The sequence below is a fragment of the Xenopus laevis genome, chromosome 3L (assembly GCF_017654675.1).
Source record: "Xenopus laevis strain J_2021 chromosome 3L, Xenopus_laevis_v10.1, whole genome shotgun sequence".
Classification (NCBI taxonomy): Eukaryota; Metazoa; Chordata; class Amphibia; order Anura; family Pipidae; genus Xenopus; species Xenopus laevis.
Genome location: NC_054375.1, coordinates 160,034,552 through 160,053,266, shown reverse-complemented (window position 1 = coordinate 160,053,266; position 18,715 = coordinate 160,034,552). Strand labels below are relative to the sequence as shown.

Genomic DNA, 18,715 nt, shown 5'->3' with positions numbered 1-18,715 from the left:
TAGAGACATAAAAACTTTATTCCTGATTATTCCTGTAGCAGCTCTGTCCATATGGGGGGTATTCCCAGTGCATTACACAACAGGACTGGGTTTATATTGGGGTACATATATTGCCGTCCCAGTACAACAGTGCAGTTTCCTTACCTTATAAATAACAATCTGCCCCGGGGTACTTACACCACAGATATCTGCAGCACTTCAGCAGCTGTTCCACTATAGCTCCCACCACCCCATCCTTTCTGCTCTCAGGGGCTGCTGGGAATTTATACAGTCAGCTGCAGTTATAGTGGGGGGATTCCTGGGCCCCTCATCTACTGCCCCACCCCTCACTGAAGAATGTGCTGTTGGTGGCCCTGCAGCAGAACGGCCTGCTTGTCCATCAGTTTGCTAAAGACTCCCTCTCTGTTAGCCAGCAGCTCCTTGTGGGTCCCGCACTCCACCACCCGACCCTGATCAAGAACCGCCACAGAGTCGGCATTTTGGATGGTGGACAAGCGATGGGCAATAATCAGAACAGTCCGTCCCTCCATGAGTCGCTCCAGAGCCTCCTGCACCAAAAACTCATTCTCAGCGTCCAGAGCGCTCGTTGCTTCATCTAGAAGGAGAATCTTGGGGTTCTTCAGAAGGGCACGGGCAATGGCGATCCTTTGTTTCTGCCCACCAGAAAGCAAGACCCCCTTTTCCCCGACTACTGTATGAAACCCTTTGGGGAAGCTCTCCACAAAGCCCAGAGCATTGGCAATTTTGGCGACTCTACGGATATCCTCTTCTGTGACTGCTGTGGGGTCCTCTGCTCCGTAGGCAATGTTCTCAAAGATGGAGCAGGAGAAGAGCACGGGCTCCTGGTTCACTGTGCCGATGTTTGACCTCAGCCAGAGAGGGTTCAACTGCCGCACGTCGTACCCATCAATATGAACCGACCCCACGCGGGGATCATAAAGTCTCAGCAGGAGAGAGACAAGAGTTGATTTTCCCGACCCACTTGGGCCTACTACAGCCATCACTGACCCTGCAGGAATAGAAAGGTTGAGTCTTTTGAATATTTTGATGTCGGGACGGCTGGGGTAAGAGAAGCAAATGTCTTGAAATTCCAGGGCCCCTTTAAAGGCTGATGGTTTTAACTCCAAGCCCTCATTGAAAGGCATGATGGGCTCCCGGTCAAGCAGTTCCCAAAGACGACCCCCTGCCCCAAATCCTTTCATTAGCTCTGAATAGAAGGAGCTCAAGCCACCAATGCTTATCCCTACCCAAAAAGCGTACATGAGGAATGAGGAGAGCTCTCCGACTGTCATCTGAGCAGCTTGGGTCAACAGCCCTCCCTTGTAGAGCACCGCCAGCACAATGATATTCCCAGTCAAACCAGTAAGTCCAAAGAAGCCAGAGCGGAGCAGAGCCTCTTTATACGCCAAGTGGAGCACATTGTCTACTTTATGGTCGTATTTCTTCATCTCCAGGAGCTCTTTCCCAAATGCACGGACAGTCCTTATGCTGCCAATGCGCTCCTCTGCCAGTTGGGTGGTCTCAGCCAGGGAGTCCTGCGTCAGTCTGGAGAGTTTCCTCAGGTATCTTCCATAGATCACCGCCATGATGCCAAGGGGTGGGACAATGCTCAGGACGAAGGTAGCCAGCTCTGGAGACACATAAAACATCATTCCCACACCGACTGAGGCCTGGGCCACCGCTCTTAGGCCATCAGACAGGTTCTCTGTGAGGGATCGGCCAAGCAAAGCCGTGTCGGAGGACAGTCTGTTGATCAGTTCCCCAGTGCGGGTTTTATCAAAGAACCCAACCTCCTGTCTCATAACAGAGGCAAAGAGGGCCGAGCGTAGCCTGCTCACAATCTGCTGGCCCGAGGTCTGCATGAGGTAGACACGAGCTGCGTTGGCTAAGGCTCCACACAAGAAGACTCCACTCAGAAAGGCACAGAGGGAGGTCAGGCTGGAGGAGAAGTCTCCAGAGGGATTAGAGTATATGACGTCAATAACTTTCCCAAGGAAAAATGGAGCTGACATGGTGACTACGCTGGATACGGTCAGAAATCCCACGGCAGCAGAAAGTCTCCATCTCTCAGGATGGGCGAGGGAAAGCAGCCTCCTTAAATCCTTTGAGCTCACGTCCTTCCTACTTGTGGTGGGAGGATTGTCCTCCTGTAAAGGTTTTGCCTGGTCTCCTGCAGCCTGTGAGGAGGTGGCACTGCTGTACCAACGCCACCTGCTAGTCCATAATGTCCTGTGACTAAGGGGCCAAGTTAGGCTTGGCCTTAGCGTCTGCTTCCGAGGGCATCTCAGTGAGGAGTAGGTTGGTGTTGCCTGCTGACAGAATGAAGTTCCATGTAGAGTCCTTGGCCGGCCAACAGATCCTTGCTGGAGTCTCGTTCTGTACAGAGGTCCAACATAAGCCCTGGAGACCACATGCACCAGCAGCTTGTGCCACAGCCATTCTCTCCCCACAGATGCTCCAAGCAAGGTGCCGATCAGCATGTCCTGAAAATCCCAAACACAAAGGCGTGAGGAAAAGAGAGAGGCGCTGGGCAATGGGCCCAAAAGTCCCAAAGCAAAGTGAAGGCTGGTAATGAAGGAAACAGAGAGGCTGAAGCAACACAGAACATAGGGCTAAATGAGCACTCAGCCCCCTCTCATGCCTTATACCAAGTTACTCAATCAGTACGGGGGGGGGGGTATTCTGCCTAACTGTCAGCTCATTCATGTGGCCTGTAGGGCCTTCCCCCTGCCCCATGTCAACCTCTGATAAGAGCCCGGCCCTCCTATGATCTGGGTGTGCAGAGCTAATCATCTGCTGTGTCATACTGATGTTCTGCTGAGCCCGTGGGGGGGCATTTCACCTGCAACTGGTTGGGTGGGTTACAGAATTACTATTTGTAGCCTAAACGATAGTTCCGGAGTCAGACAGTGGGCACTACAGTAAGTACAGGGCTGCAGCAAGTGGGGCAGAGGAAGAACACAGTAGAGCTTTGCTTTCAATTTTAGGGTGGGCCCTCAGCTGCCAACAGGGTTCCTGTATGAAATCATCATTGTATCACACATAGAGCCAACAATATTCAGAACAACAAGAAGTGTTCAACCCCCAACTGTCCCTTAACGTTAAACTTTCTCCCAAAATCTCAGCCGGGTCCCCGGCAATTGCTCTTAGCTGAGCATGTTTCATTGGGGGGGATAGCGTGTAAAGCTGACCACACAATGATCCTCTTATTTAGTAATGTTGCCCCAATATGTCCACCCTGAGGTCAATATAATGGGGACCAGGAAGTCGGGGGGTGACCCATAACAACAATGGCCTCATGGGACTTTTATACCTGTCTGATCATCATCAGGTCAATTTCTGGTCAGATATTGGTCAGGGAAGGCCTGGGAACAGACACACGGACTGGATTTGGACATGAACATGTATCTCACCCCCCTCATCCCTAGTTAGGGTTGCAAACCGGGCCGGTATTTTACTGAACCGGACGTTAAAATTAATGGTTGATCCCAATGTTATTAATAGGGAATAAAGATAAATATATAGGAAGGCCAGTGATCCCAATGTTATTAATAGGGAATAAAGATAAATATATAGGAAGGTCAGTGATCCCAATGTTATTAATAGGGAATAAAGATAAATATATAGGAAGGTCAGTGATCCCAATGTTATTAATAGGGAATAAAGATAAATATATAGGAAGGTCAGTGATCCCAATGTTATTAATAGGGAATAAAGATAAATATATAGGAAGGTCAGTGATCCCAATGTTATTAATAGGGAATAAAGATAAATATATAGGAAGGTCAGTGATCCCAATGTTATTAATAGGGATAAAGATAAATATATAGGAAGGTCAGTGATCCCAATGTTATTAATAGGGAATAAAGATAAATATATAGGAAGGTCAGTGATATGATCCAATGTTATTAATAGGGAATAAAGATAAATATATAGGAAGGTCAGTGATCCCAATGTTATTAATAGGGAATAAAGATAAATATATAGGAAGGTCAGTGATCTCAATGTTATTAATAGGGAATAAAGATAAATATATAGGAAGGTCAGTGATCCCAATGTTATTAATAGGGAATAAAGATAAATATATAGGAAGGTCAGTGATCCCAATGTTATTAATAGGGAATAAAGATAAATATATAGGAAGGTCAGTGATCCCAATGTTATTAATAGAGAATAAAGATAAATATATAGGAAGTCAGTGATCCCAATGTTATTAATAGGGAATAAAGATAAATATATAGGAAGGTCAGTGATCCCAATGTTATTAATAGGGAATAAAGATAAATATATAGGAAGGTCAGTGATCCCAATGTTATTAATAGGGAATAAAGATAAATATATAGGAAGGCCAGTGATCCCAATGTTATTAATAGGGAATAAAGATAAATATATAGGAAGGCCTATATAGAAAAGGACCCTATCCTAGTACCTTCTCTGGCATGTGGGAGTGCAGGGGTTAAACCAGGAGGATTATGGGGAAGAAGGAAGTGGGTGGGGGAAGTGACAGGTGCTGCTGTTTAGGCTCCAACTCCCTAAGTCCAAGCTGTGGTTTTACTTCTCAGTTTTGTGGAGCAACAAGTCCCTTCCTGTGTCCCCCAACTGCCCCTCAGTAACAGCCCCAGACTTAACCCTGTCAGTCCCAGAGTCCCAGCAGCAGAGTTAACCCTGTCAGTTCCAGCAGCAGAGTTAACCCTGTCAGTTCCAGCAGCAGAGTTAACCCTGTCAGTCCCAGCAGCAGTTAACCCCGTCAGTCCCAGCACAGAGACTTTACAGGACAAGAGGACTGGGGATAAAGTTGTGAGAGGAGTGAGGAATGAATGAGAAATGAATGGAAGGATAACGTTGGGTTTATGAGGAGCTGCGGCTTAAGTCTGAATTATGGGGACAGGGAAGCGGGACTGAGACAAGAAGTTCATCGCACTTACCTGTGCTTGGGCTCCCACTCCCCAACTACAAGCTCTGCTTTTACTTTTCACTTCTGACCTTCCCAAGATGGCCGCTACCTGTAACCTCTACTGACTCCGCTGAGGATCACTTCCTGCCTAGCGCCATGTTTACTGCTGGCAGAATGTTCCCTTCCACGACTCCGTTTCCTGTCAGTGGCCATCTTTGCTTTAGTCAGTTGTAAGGGGCGTCAGATAATACCCGGATGTCAGAGGCACAGCGTGTGTGTTTAACCCTGTCACTGCCACAGTCCCCCGAGTGTACAGAGACACAAGCACGTGACTATTAGCTGTACTTATTATTACAGCACACAGCTGAGCATTGACAGTAGGAAGCAGACACCTCACACACACAGTAAACAAAAGTACTTTTACTGTAAACAACTTTCAGTGTGACAGACAGGAGCACAGTGACAGCTTCAATAGAGTTTATAAAGGCGGGGCCTCAGTGTAATCCTTTCCTGTCCGCCATATTGGGTGTGGCAAGACAATTGAAAGTCCAGAGAGCAGCAGGGAAGTGAGTCTGTCACAGACAAGAGCAGAGTGGGGTTTAGGGGAGGCCCCTCATATCAATGTATGGGATGGGAGTCTGCTCCTGTTAGGTAATTAGGGTTGCCACCTTTCCTGGGAAAATATACCGGCCTTCCTATATACTTGCTGTTATTTGCTATTAATAACATTGGCACCAAGCATCACCTTTACCTGCCAGGCCTGGTGCAACCCTATGTGCAACTACAGCTTGGGACTTCTCCACTGGCGGCTGACCGGCTCCAGTCAATATTTGCTTTTTCCTTCTGCTCCTGTAGCTGTGGCCCCTGGGTAGAGCCAGTGTTTGGGGGGCTCACTAGTTCATGGCCTCCTCCCCCATGCGCCTAAGGGCTTCCAGCTTGAAGCTCATCACTTGGTACCCCGGCTCCTCCGTCAGGTTCTCCGCCCCCAGGGAGCGGTACAGGTGAATGGCCGGCTCGTTCCACTTCAGCACCGTCAGGTGGATCTGGGAGCAGCCGGACTTTAATCCCTCCTGAGAATTGGGCAGAGAGTCAGAGAGAGGCACCATGGGATAATCCTCCCACCCCCGCAGTCTGCACAGTGGTTTATTCCAACACACGTCTCAGCCATTCCTCCTAATATGCGAAGTAGGGTTTCCACCTTTTCTAGAAAAAAATACCGGCCTTCCTATATATTTATCTTTATTCCCTATTAATAACATTGGGATCACTGACCTTCCTCTATATTTATCTTTATTCCCTATTAATAACATTGGGATCACTGACCTTCCTCTATATTTATCTTTATTCCCTATTAATAACATTGGGATCACTGAACCTTCCTCTATATTTATCTTTATTCCCTATTAATAACATTGGGATCACTGACCTTCCTATATATTTATCTTTATTCCCTATTAATAACATTGGGATCAACTGACCCTTCCTACTATATTTATCTTTATTCCCTATTAATAACATTGGGAATCACTGACCTTCCTATATATTTATCTTTATTCCCTATTAATAACATTGGGATCACTGACCTTCCTATATATTTATCTTTATTCCCTATTAATAACATTGGGATCACTGACCTTCCTCTATATTTATCTTTTCCCTATTAATAACATTGGGATCACTGACCTTCCTATATTTTATCTTTATTCCCTATTAATAACCATTGGATCACTGACCTTCCTATATATTTATCTTTATTCCCTATTAATAACATTGGGATCACTGACCTTCCTATATATTTATCTTTATTCCCTATTAATAACATTGGGATCACTGACCTTCCTATATATTTATCTTTATTCCTATTAATAACATTGGGATCACTGACCTTCCTCTATATTTATCTTTAATTCCCTATTAATAACATTGGAATCACTGGCCTTCCTCTATATTTATCTTTATTCCCTATTAATAACATTGGATCACTGACCTTCCTATATATTTATCTTTATTCCCTATTAATAACATTGGGATCACTGACCTTCCTATATATTTATCTTTATTCCCTATTAATAACATTGGGAATCACTGACCTTCCTATATATTTATCTTTATTCCCTATTAATAACATTGGGATCACTGACCTTCCTATATATTTATCTTTATTCCTATTAATAACATTGGGTATCACTGACCTTCCTATATATTTATCTTTATTCCCTATTAATAACATTGGGATCACTGACCTTCCTATATATTTATCTTTATTCCCTATTAATAACATTGGGATCACTGACCTTCCTATATATTAAAATACTGGCCAGGTGGCAACCCTAATGGGAAGTGGCCCTGGGGCCCATAGTCCTTTATGTTCATATTCATATTGAAATATATCTTCCCCTTTAACTACACTTATAGGCAAGGGATGCTGGGAGTTGGAGGAGGCAGCTACAGTGTTACAGGTCATGTGATGCTGAGCCCATCTTAATTAACCCTCAACATGTCCACAGGACTTCAAATGGTACAAAATGCTCCCACCCACCAAAAACCTTGTGTTTTAGACCCAAATTACCTGTGCTACTTTCTTCATCAGAAGCCTCCCAAGGCCCCTCCCTGTTGACGAAAAAAGGCAAGGGGTTAAAGGAAGGGTTTTACGTTACAGAAGGTGCAGGAGCAGGAAGTGCCCCCACAAAATGAGTGGATCCCTTAATGGATGGGCAGCTTTGGGGTAAATACCCACCTCTGAATTGGGGAGACACATAGAGATCCTCGAGGTGCAGGGTGCGGCCTGTCCAGCTGCTGTAGCTGTTGGCAAACAGAGCATATCCAGCAAAGGGGGCACCTGGAGGGGGAGAAGAACTGATTTCAGGTCCCTGCCATAGACTTGGCCCCTTGATGGGAAATCTGTCAGTTACTCAGCAGCAAATTGCCACCCAAAGACAAACAATTGTGATTTTTGCCCTTAACAACCCAGCACATATAAGTGCAAATAACTGTCTGTGACCCGCTGGTGTCCGTATATATACAGTCAGGCCCATAAATCTTTGGACTGAGACAACTTTGGTCTAATTCTGGTTCTGTACATGACCACAATGAATTTGAAATGAAACAACTCAGATGCAGTTGAACTGCAGACTTTCAGCTTTAATTCAGTGGGTTGAACAAAAAGATTGTATAAAAATGTGACAAACTAAAGCCTTTTTTTCAACTCAATCATTTCATTTCAGGGGCTCAAAAGTAATTGGACAATTGAGTCAAAGTCTATTTCATGGGCAGGTGGGGTAATTCCTTGGTTATGTCATTATCAATGAAGCAGATAAAACCCTGGAGTTGATTTGAGGGGGGGGGGTGTATGTGGAACAGACAACATGAGGACACAGGAGCTCTCCATGCAGGTGAAACAAGTCCTCCTTAAGCAGCAAAAACAGAAAAAACCCATCTGAGAAATTTCTCCAATATTAGGAGAGGCAAAATCTCCAGTTTGGTACATGGTGAGAAAGAAAGAAATCACTGGTGAACTCAGCAACACAAAAAGACCTGGACGTCCACGGAAGACAACAGTGGTGGATGAACTCAGAATCATTTCCATGGGGAAGAGAAAGCCCTTGACAAGAGCCAAACAAGTGAAGAACAGTCTCCAGGAGGTAGAGTCTCCATATCCAAGTCTACCATAAAGAGAAGACTGTATGAAAGTAAATACAGAGGGGGCACTGCAAGGTACAAGCCACTCATAAGCACCAACAATACAAAGGCTACATTGGACTTTGCTAAAATACATCTAAAAAAGCCGCACAGTTGTGGAAAAACATTGTTTGGACAGATGAAACCAAGATGAAGCTCTAGCAGAATGATGGCAAGAGTAAAAAAGTGTGGAGAAGGCTTGGGAAGAGCTGATGATCCAAAGCATAGCACAGTTGTGTATAAAACATTTGGGGGGCAGTGTGATGGCTTGGGGTGCATGGCTGCCAGTGGGACACTAGTGTTTATCCATCATGTGACACAGAAGCACAAGAATGAATTGTGAGCTCTTCAGAGACACTGTCTGCTCCAGCTAAATGCACTCACATTGATTGGGAGGCGTCTCATAATGAGCCAACACATAGAGCCAAAGCAACCCAGGAGTTTATTAAAGCAAAGAAGTGGAATATTGAGCTGATGTGAAGCCAATTGAGCTGCATTTCACTTGTTGAAGACTAAACGTGGGACAGAAAGGCCACAAACAAAGAGCAAGTGAAAGAAGCGGCTGCAGTAAAGACCTGGCAGAGCATTAAACAGGAGCAAACCCACAATCTGCTGATGTCCATGAGTCCAACACTTCAGCCTGTCATTGCAGCAAAGGATTTTCTACCAACTATTAGACGTGAACATTTTATTTTCACTTTTTTCATTTCTCCAATTGCTGAAATGAAGGGATTGTGTTAAAAAAAGGCTTTAGTTCATCACATTTTATACAATCTTTTTGTTCCACCCACTGAATTAAAGCTGAAAGTCTGCAGTTCAACTGCATCTGAGTTGTTTCATATAAACTTCATTGTGGTCATGTACAGAACCAAAATTAGAAATAAGTTGTCTCTGTCCAAAGATAAGATGTGGCCCCTAATCTACCATCAAACCTTTCAGGTTATGTATATAGAAGTGTTCCCTGGGCAGCAGCCCTTCCCCTTTACACATATGGGGCAATTAGATTGTAAGCTCTATGGAACATTGACCTCCTTGCTCTTGTCCAACACTGAGCACTTAATCTTGTAACTGTAATTTCTATTTATTATTGTTTTGACCCAATGTTTGTTCTGTTCATGTATTGTTCTGCTGTACAGGGTGTGTGCATAAGAAGCTCTACATACATACACACATACTGTACATACATGCTGAGGAGGGAAAGGGGTGTTACAGGGAGAGCTGGGAAGTGAATCAGGGGTACAGGCTGATACATTAGATAGGTACAAGGAAGGGTTGGATGCTTTACTCACCAGTAGCTCCTCCCAGCAGACAGGAGGGAGCCAATGAGATTAGAGGAGGGAAAGGGGTGTTACAGGGAGAGCTGGGAAGTGAATCAGGGGTACAGGCTGATACATTAGATAGGTATAAGGAAGGGTCGGATGCTTTATTCACCAGTAGCTCCTCCCAGCAGACAGGAGGGAGCCAATGAGATTAGAGGAGGGAAAGGGGTGTTACAGGGAGAGCTGGGAAGTGAATCAGTGGTACAGGCTGATACATTAGATAGGTACAAGGAAGGGTCGGATGCTTTATTCACCAGTAGCTCCTCCCAGTAGACAGGAGGGAGCCAATGAGATTAGAGGAGGGAAAGGGGTGTTACAGGGAGAGCTGGGAAGTGAATCAGGGGTACAGGCTGATACATTAGATAGGTACAAGGAAGGGTCGGATGCTTTATTCACCAGTAGCTCCTCCCAGCAGACAGGAGGGAGCCAATGAGATTAGAGGAGGGAAAGGGGTGTTACAGGGAGAGCTGGGAAGTGAATCAGGGGTACAGGCTGATACATTAGATAGGTACAAGGAAGGGTCGGATGCTTTATTCACCAGTAGCTCCTCCCAGCAGACAGGAGGGAGCCAATGAGATTAGAGGAGGGAAAGGGGTGTTACAGGGAGAGCTGGGAAGTGAATCAGGGGTACAGGCTGATACATTAGATAGGTACAAGGAAGAGTCGGATGCTTTATTCACCAGTAGCTCCTCCCAGCAGACAGGAGGGAGCCAATGAGATTAGAGGAGGGAAAGGGGTGTTACAGGGAGAGCTGGGAAGTGAATCAGGGGTACAGGCTGATACATTAGATAGGTACAAGGAAGGGTTGGATGCTTTACTCACCAGTAGCTCCTCCCAGCAGACAGGAGGGAGCCAATGAGATTAGAGGAGGGAAAGGGGTGTTACAGGGAGAGCTGGGAAGTGAATCAGGGGTACAGGCTGATACATTAGATAGGTATAAGGAAGGGTCGGATGCTTTATTCACCAGTAGCTCCTCCCAGCAGACAGGAGGGAGCCAATGAGATTAGAGGAGGGAAAGGGGTGTTACAGGGAGAGCTGGGAAGTGAATCAGTGGTACAGGCTGATACATTAGATAGGTACAAGGAAGGGTCGGATGCTTTATTCACCAGTAGCTCCTCCCAGTAGACAGGAGGGAGCCAATGAGATTAGAGGAGGGAAAGGGGTGTTACAGGGAGAGCTGGGAAGTGAATCAGGGGTACAGGCTGATACATTAGATAGGTACAAGGAAGGGTCGGATGCTTTATTCACCAGTAGCTCCTCCCAGCAGACAGGAGGGAGCCAATGAGATTAGAGGAGGGAAAGGGGTGTTACAGGGAGAGCTGGGAAGTGAATCAGGGGTACAGGCTGATACATTAGATAGGTACAAGGAAGGGTCGGATGCTTTATTCACCAGTAGCTCCTCCCAGCAGACAGGAGGGAGCCAATGAGATTAGAGGAGGGAAAGGGGTGTTACAGGGAGAGCTGGGAAGTGAATCAGGGGTACAGGCTGATACATTAGATAGGTACAAGGAAGAGTCGGATGCTTTATTCACCAGTAGCTCCTCCCAGCAGACAGGAGGGAGCCAATGAGATTAGAGGAGGGAAAGGGGTGTTACAGGGAGAGCTGGGAAGTGAATCAGGGGTACAGGCTGATACATTAGATAGGTATAAGGAAGGGTTGGATTTAGGAAGTGAGGGAATAGAGTGTTAATGAGAATAGCAGTTATTTAACTATTTTACCCTATTTACAAAAAGTCTTTTGTTCCTCGTGGGCTTTGCCTGGGGGAGGAGCTACTCACTATGATCTCTGTCAGTTACTGTTTCTCACCTGTTTCACCTGTTCTCTCCTTGTCGGGCACCTCGGCCACTATACAGCGAAACCAGGGGGTGTCACCAAATCCATCCCGCTGCAACTCTATAGAGAAAGAAAGAGTTAATCATAGTGCCCTCCCAGCCAGACTCCGCCCACTACTTGCCTTCTCTATGAGGACCCCAACACTGCAAGGTAGTAGCATTGAATTTAGATGATCCATATTTCTACCCCCTGCGCACCTGGAGGGCTGACACTGGCTGTACAAAGTCACATGACAGGCAAAGGTGGGAGGGGGCAGTTTCCAGTTGCCTCATTGGTGCTCCTTCCTGTGCTGATGCCCCTGCACTGTCATTGGTCGGAGACTCCTGTTCCAACACTGTGATTTGCAGAAGGACAAGCAGTGACTGCACCAGCCATGTAGCACTGCCACACCCACTGGGGGAGGGGTCTCTGAGAAAATATATATTGGGGTGGGGCTGATTTACTAACAGCAGTTGTATTATTAGTTTGCTCAGTGCTCTTATGTTGATTAGTATGGATCATTCTGACTGGCTCCGCCCCTTTATAATCCCATTGGTTTCTCTGTTCCAATAAATCAGATTAAAGGGCAAATAAAGGCAAGTGTGAGGGGCAAGTACTATACACAGGCAGCCAGCAGGGAGTTACTAGAGGTACAACTACAGTGTTTAATATGGGCCCTTGTGAGCCAGGATCCCCAAATGTTGCCCGGGGGGGGGGGGGTTGTGATGAGATAAAGTGGGGCTGATTACTGGGAGTAGCAGAGAGATAGTAGAGAGAGTTGAGATTATGAAGCATCAGAGCAGAGTCCCGGGAGTTGCAGAGAGACAGGGAGTTGAGATTTTGAAGCATCAGAGCAGAGTGCAGGGAGTTGCAGAGAGACGGGGAGTTGATATTATGAAGCATCAGAGCAGAGTGCAGGGAGTTGCAGAGAGACGGGGAGTTAAGATTATGAAGCATCAGAGCAGAGTGCAGGGAGTTGCAGAGAGACGGGGAGTTGAGATTTCGAAGCATCAGAGCAGAGTGCAGGGAGTTGCAGAGAGACGGGGAGTTGAGATTTCGAAGCATCAGAGCAGAGTGCAGGGAGTAGCAGAGAGACGGGGAGTTGCTATCAGGTGAGAGAGTTGATGCCTGAGGGAAGGGTGTCAGGGAGTTGCCTGGTTGTATCTTTGCTGACAGACTGGGATTTGTGCAGCTGCCGGACCTCAGGGAGACCAGGAAAACTCCCGGGGGGCCCAGGTGTGAGTGGCCCCTCCTGCTGCTAAATATTTGGCCTATTTCATGTTATTTTCCTATTTGTATGACAATAAATAGATGGAATAATAAAGGAAAGAGACTGGGAGACTAGAGTTTAATGAGGAGAGGAGGAATAATAATAATAATAATAATAATAATAATAATAATAGTGAGAGTGGCCCCTGATGTCTCACCTGGTGCAGGTGGAATGGAAAGTGTCAGCTTGGAACCCACTCCTGACAGTCGACATTACTGAGCCCCTCACCCCTTGTAATGTTACACTCACTCAGCTTGTCACCCCTGTGTGTCCCCCAATCCACCGAGGGAAACATGGACCCCAGGACTGGAACTGTCCATCACTTCTGTCCCCACCCACATTACCTGTCCCACATTACCTGTATCACATTACCTGTCTGACATTACCTGTCCCACATTACCTGTCCCACATTACCTGTCCCACATTACCTGTCTGACATTACCTGTCCCACATTACCTGTCCCACATTACCTGTCCCACATTACCTGTCTGACATTACCTGTCCCACATTACCTGTCCCACATTACCTGTCTGACATTACCTGTCCCACATTACCTGTCCCACATTACCTGTCCCACATTACCTGTCTGACATTACCTGTCCCACATTACCTGTCCCACATTACCTGTCTGACATTACCTGTCCCACATTACCTGTCCCACATTACCTGTCCCACATTACCTGTCCCACATTACCTGTCCCACATTACCTGTCCCACATTACCTGTCCCACATTACCTGTCTCTGTGAGTTTGATGAAGTGAGAGATTCCCTCATACTGGGCCAGCTCCTGTAATGACACATGTGAGAGGCTGAGAGTAATGTAAGTGCCCTACAGCAGGACTCCAGCAGCAGCACTAAGCCTACAGTACAGTGAGTACAATGGGGGGCTCATACCTGTATCATGGCCATTATGTGGGAGCAGTCACGTGCCTGTGCCGGTCGGATCAGCCAATCCATTGTGTACCCCGGGGAGAGTGAGAGAGACAGGGGGAGGGGAGTGATTGATGAGCAGGAAAGGCCACGCCTCTTGAGACTTCTCATTGGTTCCAGTGCATTAGGTACCGCCCTTGTATCCTTGTAACTCCTCCCTCTTCCCCTCACACTTCCTACACTGACCCCATGTCTGTTCCCACAATGCATCGCTTGTTACACTGCAGGGACACTTGTTGCCCTTTGCCTGGGGGGTGGGTCTTGTGAAGAGTCTGTTAGTGACGTAATAAATCCTATTCTGTCTGTGCTGCACTGCTGGTTATGACTCCTGAATGAAAGTAGCAGCACTGGGTGTGTGTAATGTCTCCTGTATAAGTGTTAATACACACACTAACTGTCTGTCATACATAAGGACTTCCCTGCCCCACAGAGCTCACACTCTAACTGGCTGCATCATCTACTGACACAAATAGGAGGCAAAGTGCACAAGGGTTGGACATTGACCCTTAATTGCCCAGAGGTTGTTATGTGTGGAGGAATTGTGGGATATATGTATTTATACAGGACACTATTATCACTTATACACTCATCTCTGCTTGTTCCCCTTTAAATTAACTCTTAGTATCATCTACACAGGGATATTCTGAGATCATTTCTAATTGGTCTTCATTTTTTTATTATTTGTGGTCTTTGACTTATTTAGCTTTTTATTCAGCAGCATTTCAGCTTTATACAGTCCCTCTGTCAGTTATGTGTTGCCCCACTCTCCTGTGATTGAGCACTTTCCTTGTGTACATATGGGCACAGCTTTATTGTACCAGTACAATCAATAGACACAGACAAGTCACCCACACGGGGGAGGGGGTTGTGACCCACACACTCCAGGACTCCTCCCACACCCCAATTACATACATACTGACCCTACTGTGTGTGATTGAGACACCGGCATTAGATTGTAAGATCACTGGGGCAGGGACTGATGGGAATGTGATAGGGACCTTAGATTGTAAGCTCACTGGGACAAGGACTGATGGGAATGTGATAGGGACCTTAGATTGTAAGCTCACTGGGACAGGGACTGATGGGAATGTGATAGGGACCTTAGATTGTAAGCTCACTGGGACAAGGACTGATGGGAATGTGATAGGGACCTTAGATTGTAAGCTCACTGGGGCAGGGACTGATGGGAATGCGATAGGGACCTTAGATTGTAAGATCACTGGGGCAGGGACTGATGGGAAAGTGATATAGACCTTAGATTGTAAGCTCACTGGGACAGGGACTGATGGGAATGTGATAGGGACCTTAGATTGTAAGATCACTGGGGCAGGGACTGATGGGATTGTGATAGGGACCTTAGATTGTAAGCTCACTGGGGCAGGGACTGATGGGAAAGTGATAGGGACCTTAGATTGTAAGATCACTGGGGCAGGGACTGATGGGAATGTGATATAGACCTTAGATTGTAAGCTCACTGGGGCAGGGACTGATGGGAATGTGATAGGGACCTTAGATTGTAAGCTCACTGGGGCAGGGACTGATGGGAAAGTGATAGGGACCTTAGATTGTAAGATCACTGGGGCAGGGACTGATGGGAAAGTGATATAGACCTAAGATTGTAAACTCACTAGGGCAGGGACTGATGGGAATGTGATAGGGACCTTAGATTGTAAACTCACTGGGGCAGGGACTGATGGGAATGTGATAGGGACCTTAGATTGTAAGCTCACTGGGGCAGGGACTGATGGGAATGTGATATAGACCTTAGATTGTAAGCTCACTGGGGCAGGGACTGATGGGAATGTGATAGGGACCTTAGATTGTAAGATCACTGGGGCAGGGACTGATGGGATTGTGATAGGGACCTTAGATTGTAAGCTCCACTGGGGCAGGGACTGATGGGAAAGTGATATAGACCTAAGATTGTAAACTCACTAGGGCAGGGACTGATGGGAATGTGATAGGGACCTTAGATTGTAAGCTCACTGGGGCAGGGACTGATGGGAATGTGATAGGGACCTTAGATTGTAAGCTCACTGGGGCAGGGACTGATGGGAATGTGATATAGACCTTAGATTGTAAGCTCACTGGGGCAGGGACTGATGGGAATGTGATAGGGACCTTAGATTGTAAACTCACTGGGGCAGGGACTGATGGGAATGTGATAGGGACCTTAGATTGTAAGCTCACTGGGGCAGGGACTGATGGGAATGTGATAGGGACCTTAGATTGTAAGCTCACTGGGGCAGGGACTGATGGGAATGTGATAGGGACCTTAGATTGTAAACTCACTGGGACAGGGACTGATGAGAATTGATAGGGACCTTAGATTGTAAACTCACTGGGGCAGGGACTGATGGGAATGTGATAGGGACCTTAGATTGTAAGCTCACTGGGGCAGGGACTGATGGGAATGTGATAGGGACCTTAGATTGTAAGCTCCACTGGGGCAGGGACTGATGGGAATGTGATAGGGACCTTAGATTGTAAGCTCACTGGGGCAGGGACTGATGGGAATGTGATAGGGACCTTAGATTGTAAGCTCACTGGGACAGGGACTGATGGGAATGCAGAAACCGAGGTAGAGAGCTTAAAACCTTGAACACATACCTTTGCGGTACCAGGTGCTGTACTGAAGGACCCACGCCTGTTACAGGGCCAAATTATCCAATCAGAGCAGATATCAGCAGCACACCGTAGATATGAACAAACGTGTATTTTATTGCTTCAAATCATTTGAAACAGGGCAACGTTTCGGGCCGCCCGGGCCCTTTATCAAGCCTAGTGTTATAATTCCCACATCCATAGTTAAAGCATGAGGAGGGGGTGTGGTAAAAAAAGGCCACTCCCTCTTCCTGTGACATCATACAAAATCAGTGTTATTTACTTAACCCATGATGGTCAAAATTTTTTTAAAAAATATATAAAGACTCCAGTCCATTACAGTGAACTCCATAAAATGTCCATCTTCCACCTGGTGTTCCACACACATAAAAATGTGGTGATAAAAAGTTGTGTTTAAAATTTGTGTATAAAATTTAAAAAAGACATAAAAAGGACCAATTGTGATAAACTCTAACAGTGAACATTGCAAAATTTGATAAAAAGAGAAAAGTTGTTGCTTTACATAAAAGGCACATCTTTGAATGATTAACAGCCCATTTCGCGAAATACACCCCAAAATACATAATAGATTCGAGCAGTATAATCTTTGTCACCCGAGGCCCACTCCATATCCATTCCGCATACCGCACTCAGTACACACCCGAGATACATAATGATATGCCTGGAAATGATGTCGGCACTCAGGGTATCTGCTATCAGTAACCTTTGAAAATATTTCACTAGTATACAATCACAGTCTCATATTAAATACAGGACATATACCTCTACCTAAGAAATAAACATGGCAGGTGTGTATTCTCTATTAAGGCCCCGAGGCCAAATGGTATCCAACTTGTGAATCCACATCATCTCAAGTTTCTTGAGCCTAAGTAATCTATTGCCACCCCTTCTCGGTTCTTCTACAGAATCAATTACTTGAAACTTCAGCTGACTTATGGAGTGTCTGGCTGTATGGAAGTGCGAAGGAACTGGTAACGCCGTTAGGCCTCTTCGTATAGTAGATTTATGTTTAGATATCCGATCCCGAATCTTTTCAGTGGTCTCTCCCACATACAACAAACCGCATGGGCATTTCAACACATAGACCACAAATGTAGATTCACAGGTGTAATAGTTATTTATCATGTACTTTTTGCCCGAATGCGGATGGAAGAAACAACTGCCCTTAGTAATTGAATTGCATTGTGTGCAATTTAGACAAGGGAAGGTTCCAAATTTTGGATTTTGCAAAAATTTCTGCCTTGGGCCTTTTTTACTTCTGACATCTGCCTTTACCAACTGATCCTTCAAACTTCTCCCTCGCTTGTATGCCAAAAGGGGTGCCTCACGAAAAGCCGCCACATCTGGATGGCACGATCTCAATAAATGCCAATGCTTACGAATGATGTTACCCACTCGCCTACTCGCTGTATTGTAAGTAGTCACAAAGGCCAATCTCTCACCCTTCCTAGTATCTCTCTTGACTGGGGCGAGTAGTTCACTCCTATTTTTATTTTGTGTCTTGTCCATGTTCATTTCAATAACCCCTTCCGGGTAACCCCTCTGCCTGAATCTCTCCCTCATCTCCCCTGCTGTGCCTTGATACTCCACTTCATCACTTACAATACGTTTCAATCTCGTCAATTGCGACAGGGGTAATGAGGTTTTAAGTGAATCCGGATGGAAACTACTGTAATGTAGGAGATTGTTCCTGTCTGTTTCTTTTCTAAAAAGATTTGTCTCAAGGCTAACACCTTTTCAAATTATTTGCACATCTAAAAAACTCAGAGTTGCTCTATCTGACACACAGGTAAACTTCAATGTTGACTCAATGGAATTAAGGAACCTATGAAACTCATCCAAGCTCTCTTGTGCGCCATCCCAGATGATCAAAAGATCATCTATATAGCGCAAAAAAAGCTTGCAATGCTGTTGGTACAATGAATGCGCATATATTACAGTCTCCTCAAGATGTGCCGTATATAAATTCGCATAAGTTGGAGCGACATTACTGCCCATCGCGGTCCCCCTTTGTTGCATATAAAAAGTATCCTCAAATAAAAAGTAATTCTGATGGAGCACAATCTCTAACAAATCAAGCAAAAAGGTTTTCTGCGGCATAGTATACTCTGTGGTGTCCAAAAAATAGCGAGTGGCATCAAAATCCAAAATTTGGAACCTTCCCTTGTCTAAATTGCACACAATG

The 18,715-nt window shown here is 45.8% G+C and overlaps 1 protein-coding gene across 3 annotated transcripts; it reads right to left on the bottom strand.

Annotated features, from left to right (window-relative positions):
* LOC121393065 (ATP-binding cassette sub-family B member 10, mitochondrial-like) lies at nucleotides 1-14,026 on the bottom strand. Of its 3 annotated transcripts, XM_018250528.2 has the most exons (6): nucleotides 13,870-14,026; nucleotides 13,711-13,762; nucleotides 11,699-11,785; nucleotides 7,632-7,733; nucleotides 7,464-7,504; nucleotides 1-2,483 (listed from the first exon to the last, which is right to left on the bottom strand). In XM_018250528.2, exons 1-6 carry the CDS (start codon nucleotides 14,014-14,016, stop codon nucleotides 327-329), a joined length of 2,586 nt encoding a protein of 861 aa, XP_018106017.1. In that variant the 5' UTR covers nucleotides 14,017-14,026; the 3' UTR covers nucleotides 1-326. The 3 variants fall into 3 exon arrangements, with proteins under 3 accessions (XP_018106017.1, XP_018106021.1, XP_018106020.1); XM_018250532.2 differs by lacking the exons at nucleotides 7,464-7,504; nucleotides 7,632-7,733; nucleotides 11,699-11,785; nucleotides 13,711-13,762; nucleotides 13,870-14,026 and adding an exon at nucleotides 5,646-5,788; XM_018250531.2 differs by lacking the exons at nucleotides 7,464-7,504; nucleotides 7,632-7,733; nucleotides 11,699-11,785; nucleotides 13,711-13,762; nucleotides 13,870-14,026 and adding an exon at nucleotides 4,926-5,099.
* Nucleotides 14,027-18,715: the final 4,689 nt, after the last annotated feature.

Bases quoted from the DNA above. Each gene is read 5' to 3' on its own strand.
- LOC121393065 (XM_018250528.2), bottom strand. From the start codon at position 14,016: ATGAGAAGTCTCAAGAGGCGTGGCCTTTCCTGCTCATCAATCACTCCC. The intron at 13,763-13,869 runs GTATGAGCCCCC...GTGTCATTACAG, and splicing joins ACATAATGGCCATGATACAG to GAGCTGGCCCAGTATGAGGG. The intron at 11,786-13,710 runs GTAATGTGGGAC...CTTTCTCTATAG, and splicing joins CATCAAACTCACAGAGACAG to AGTTGCAGCGGGATGGATTT.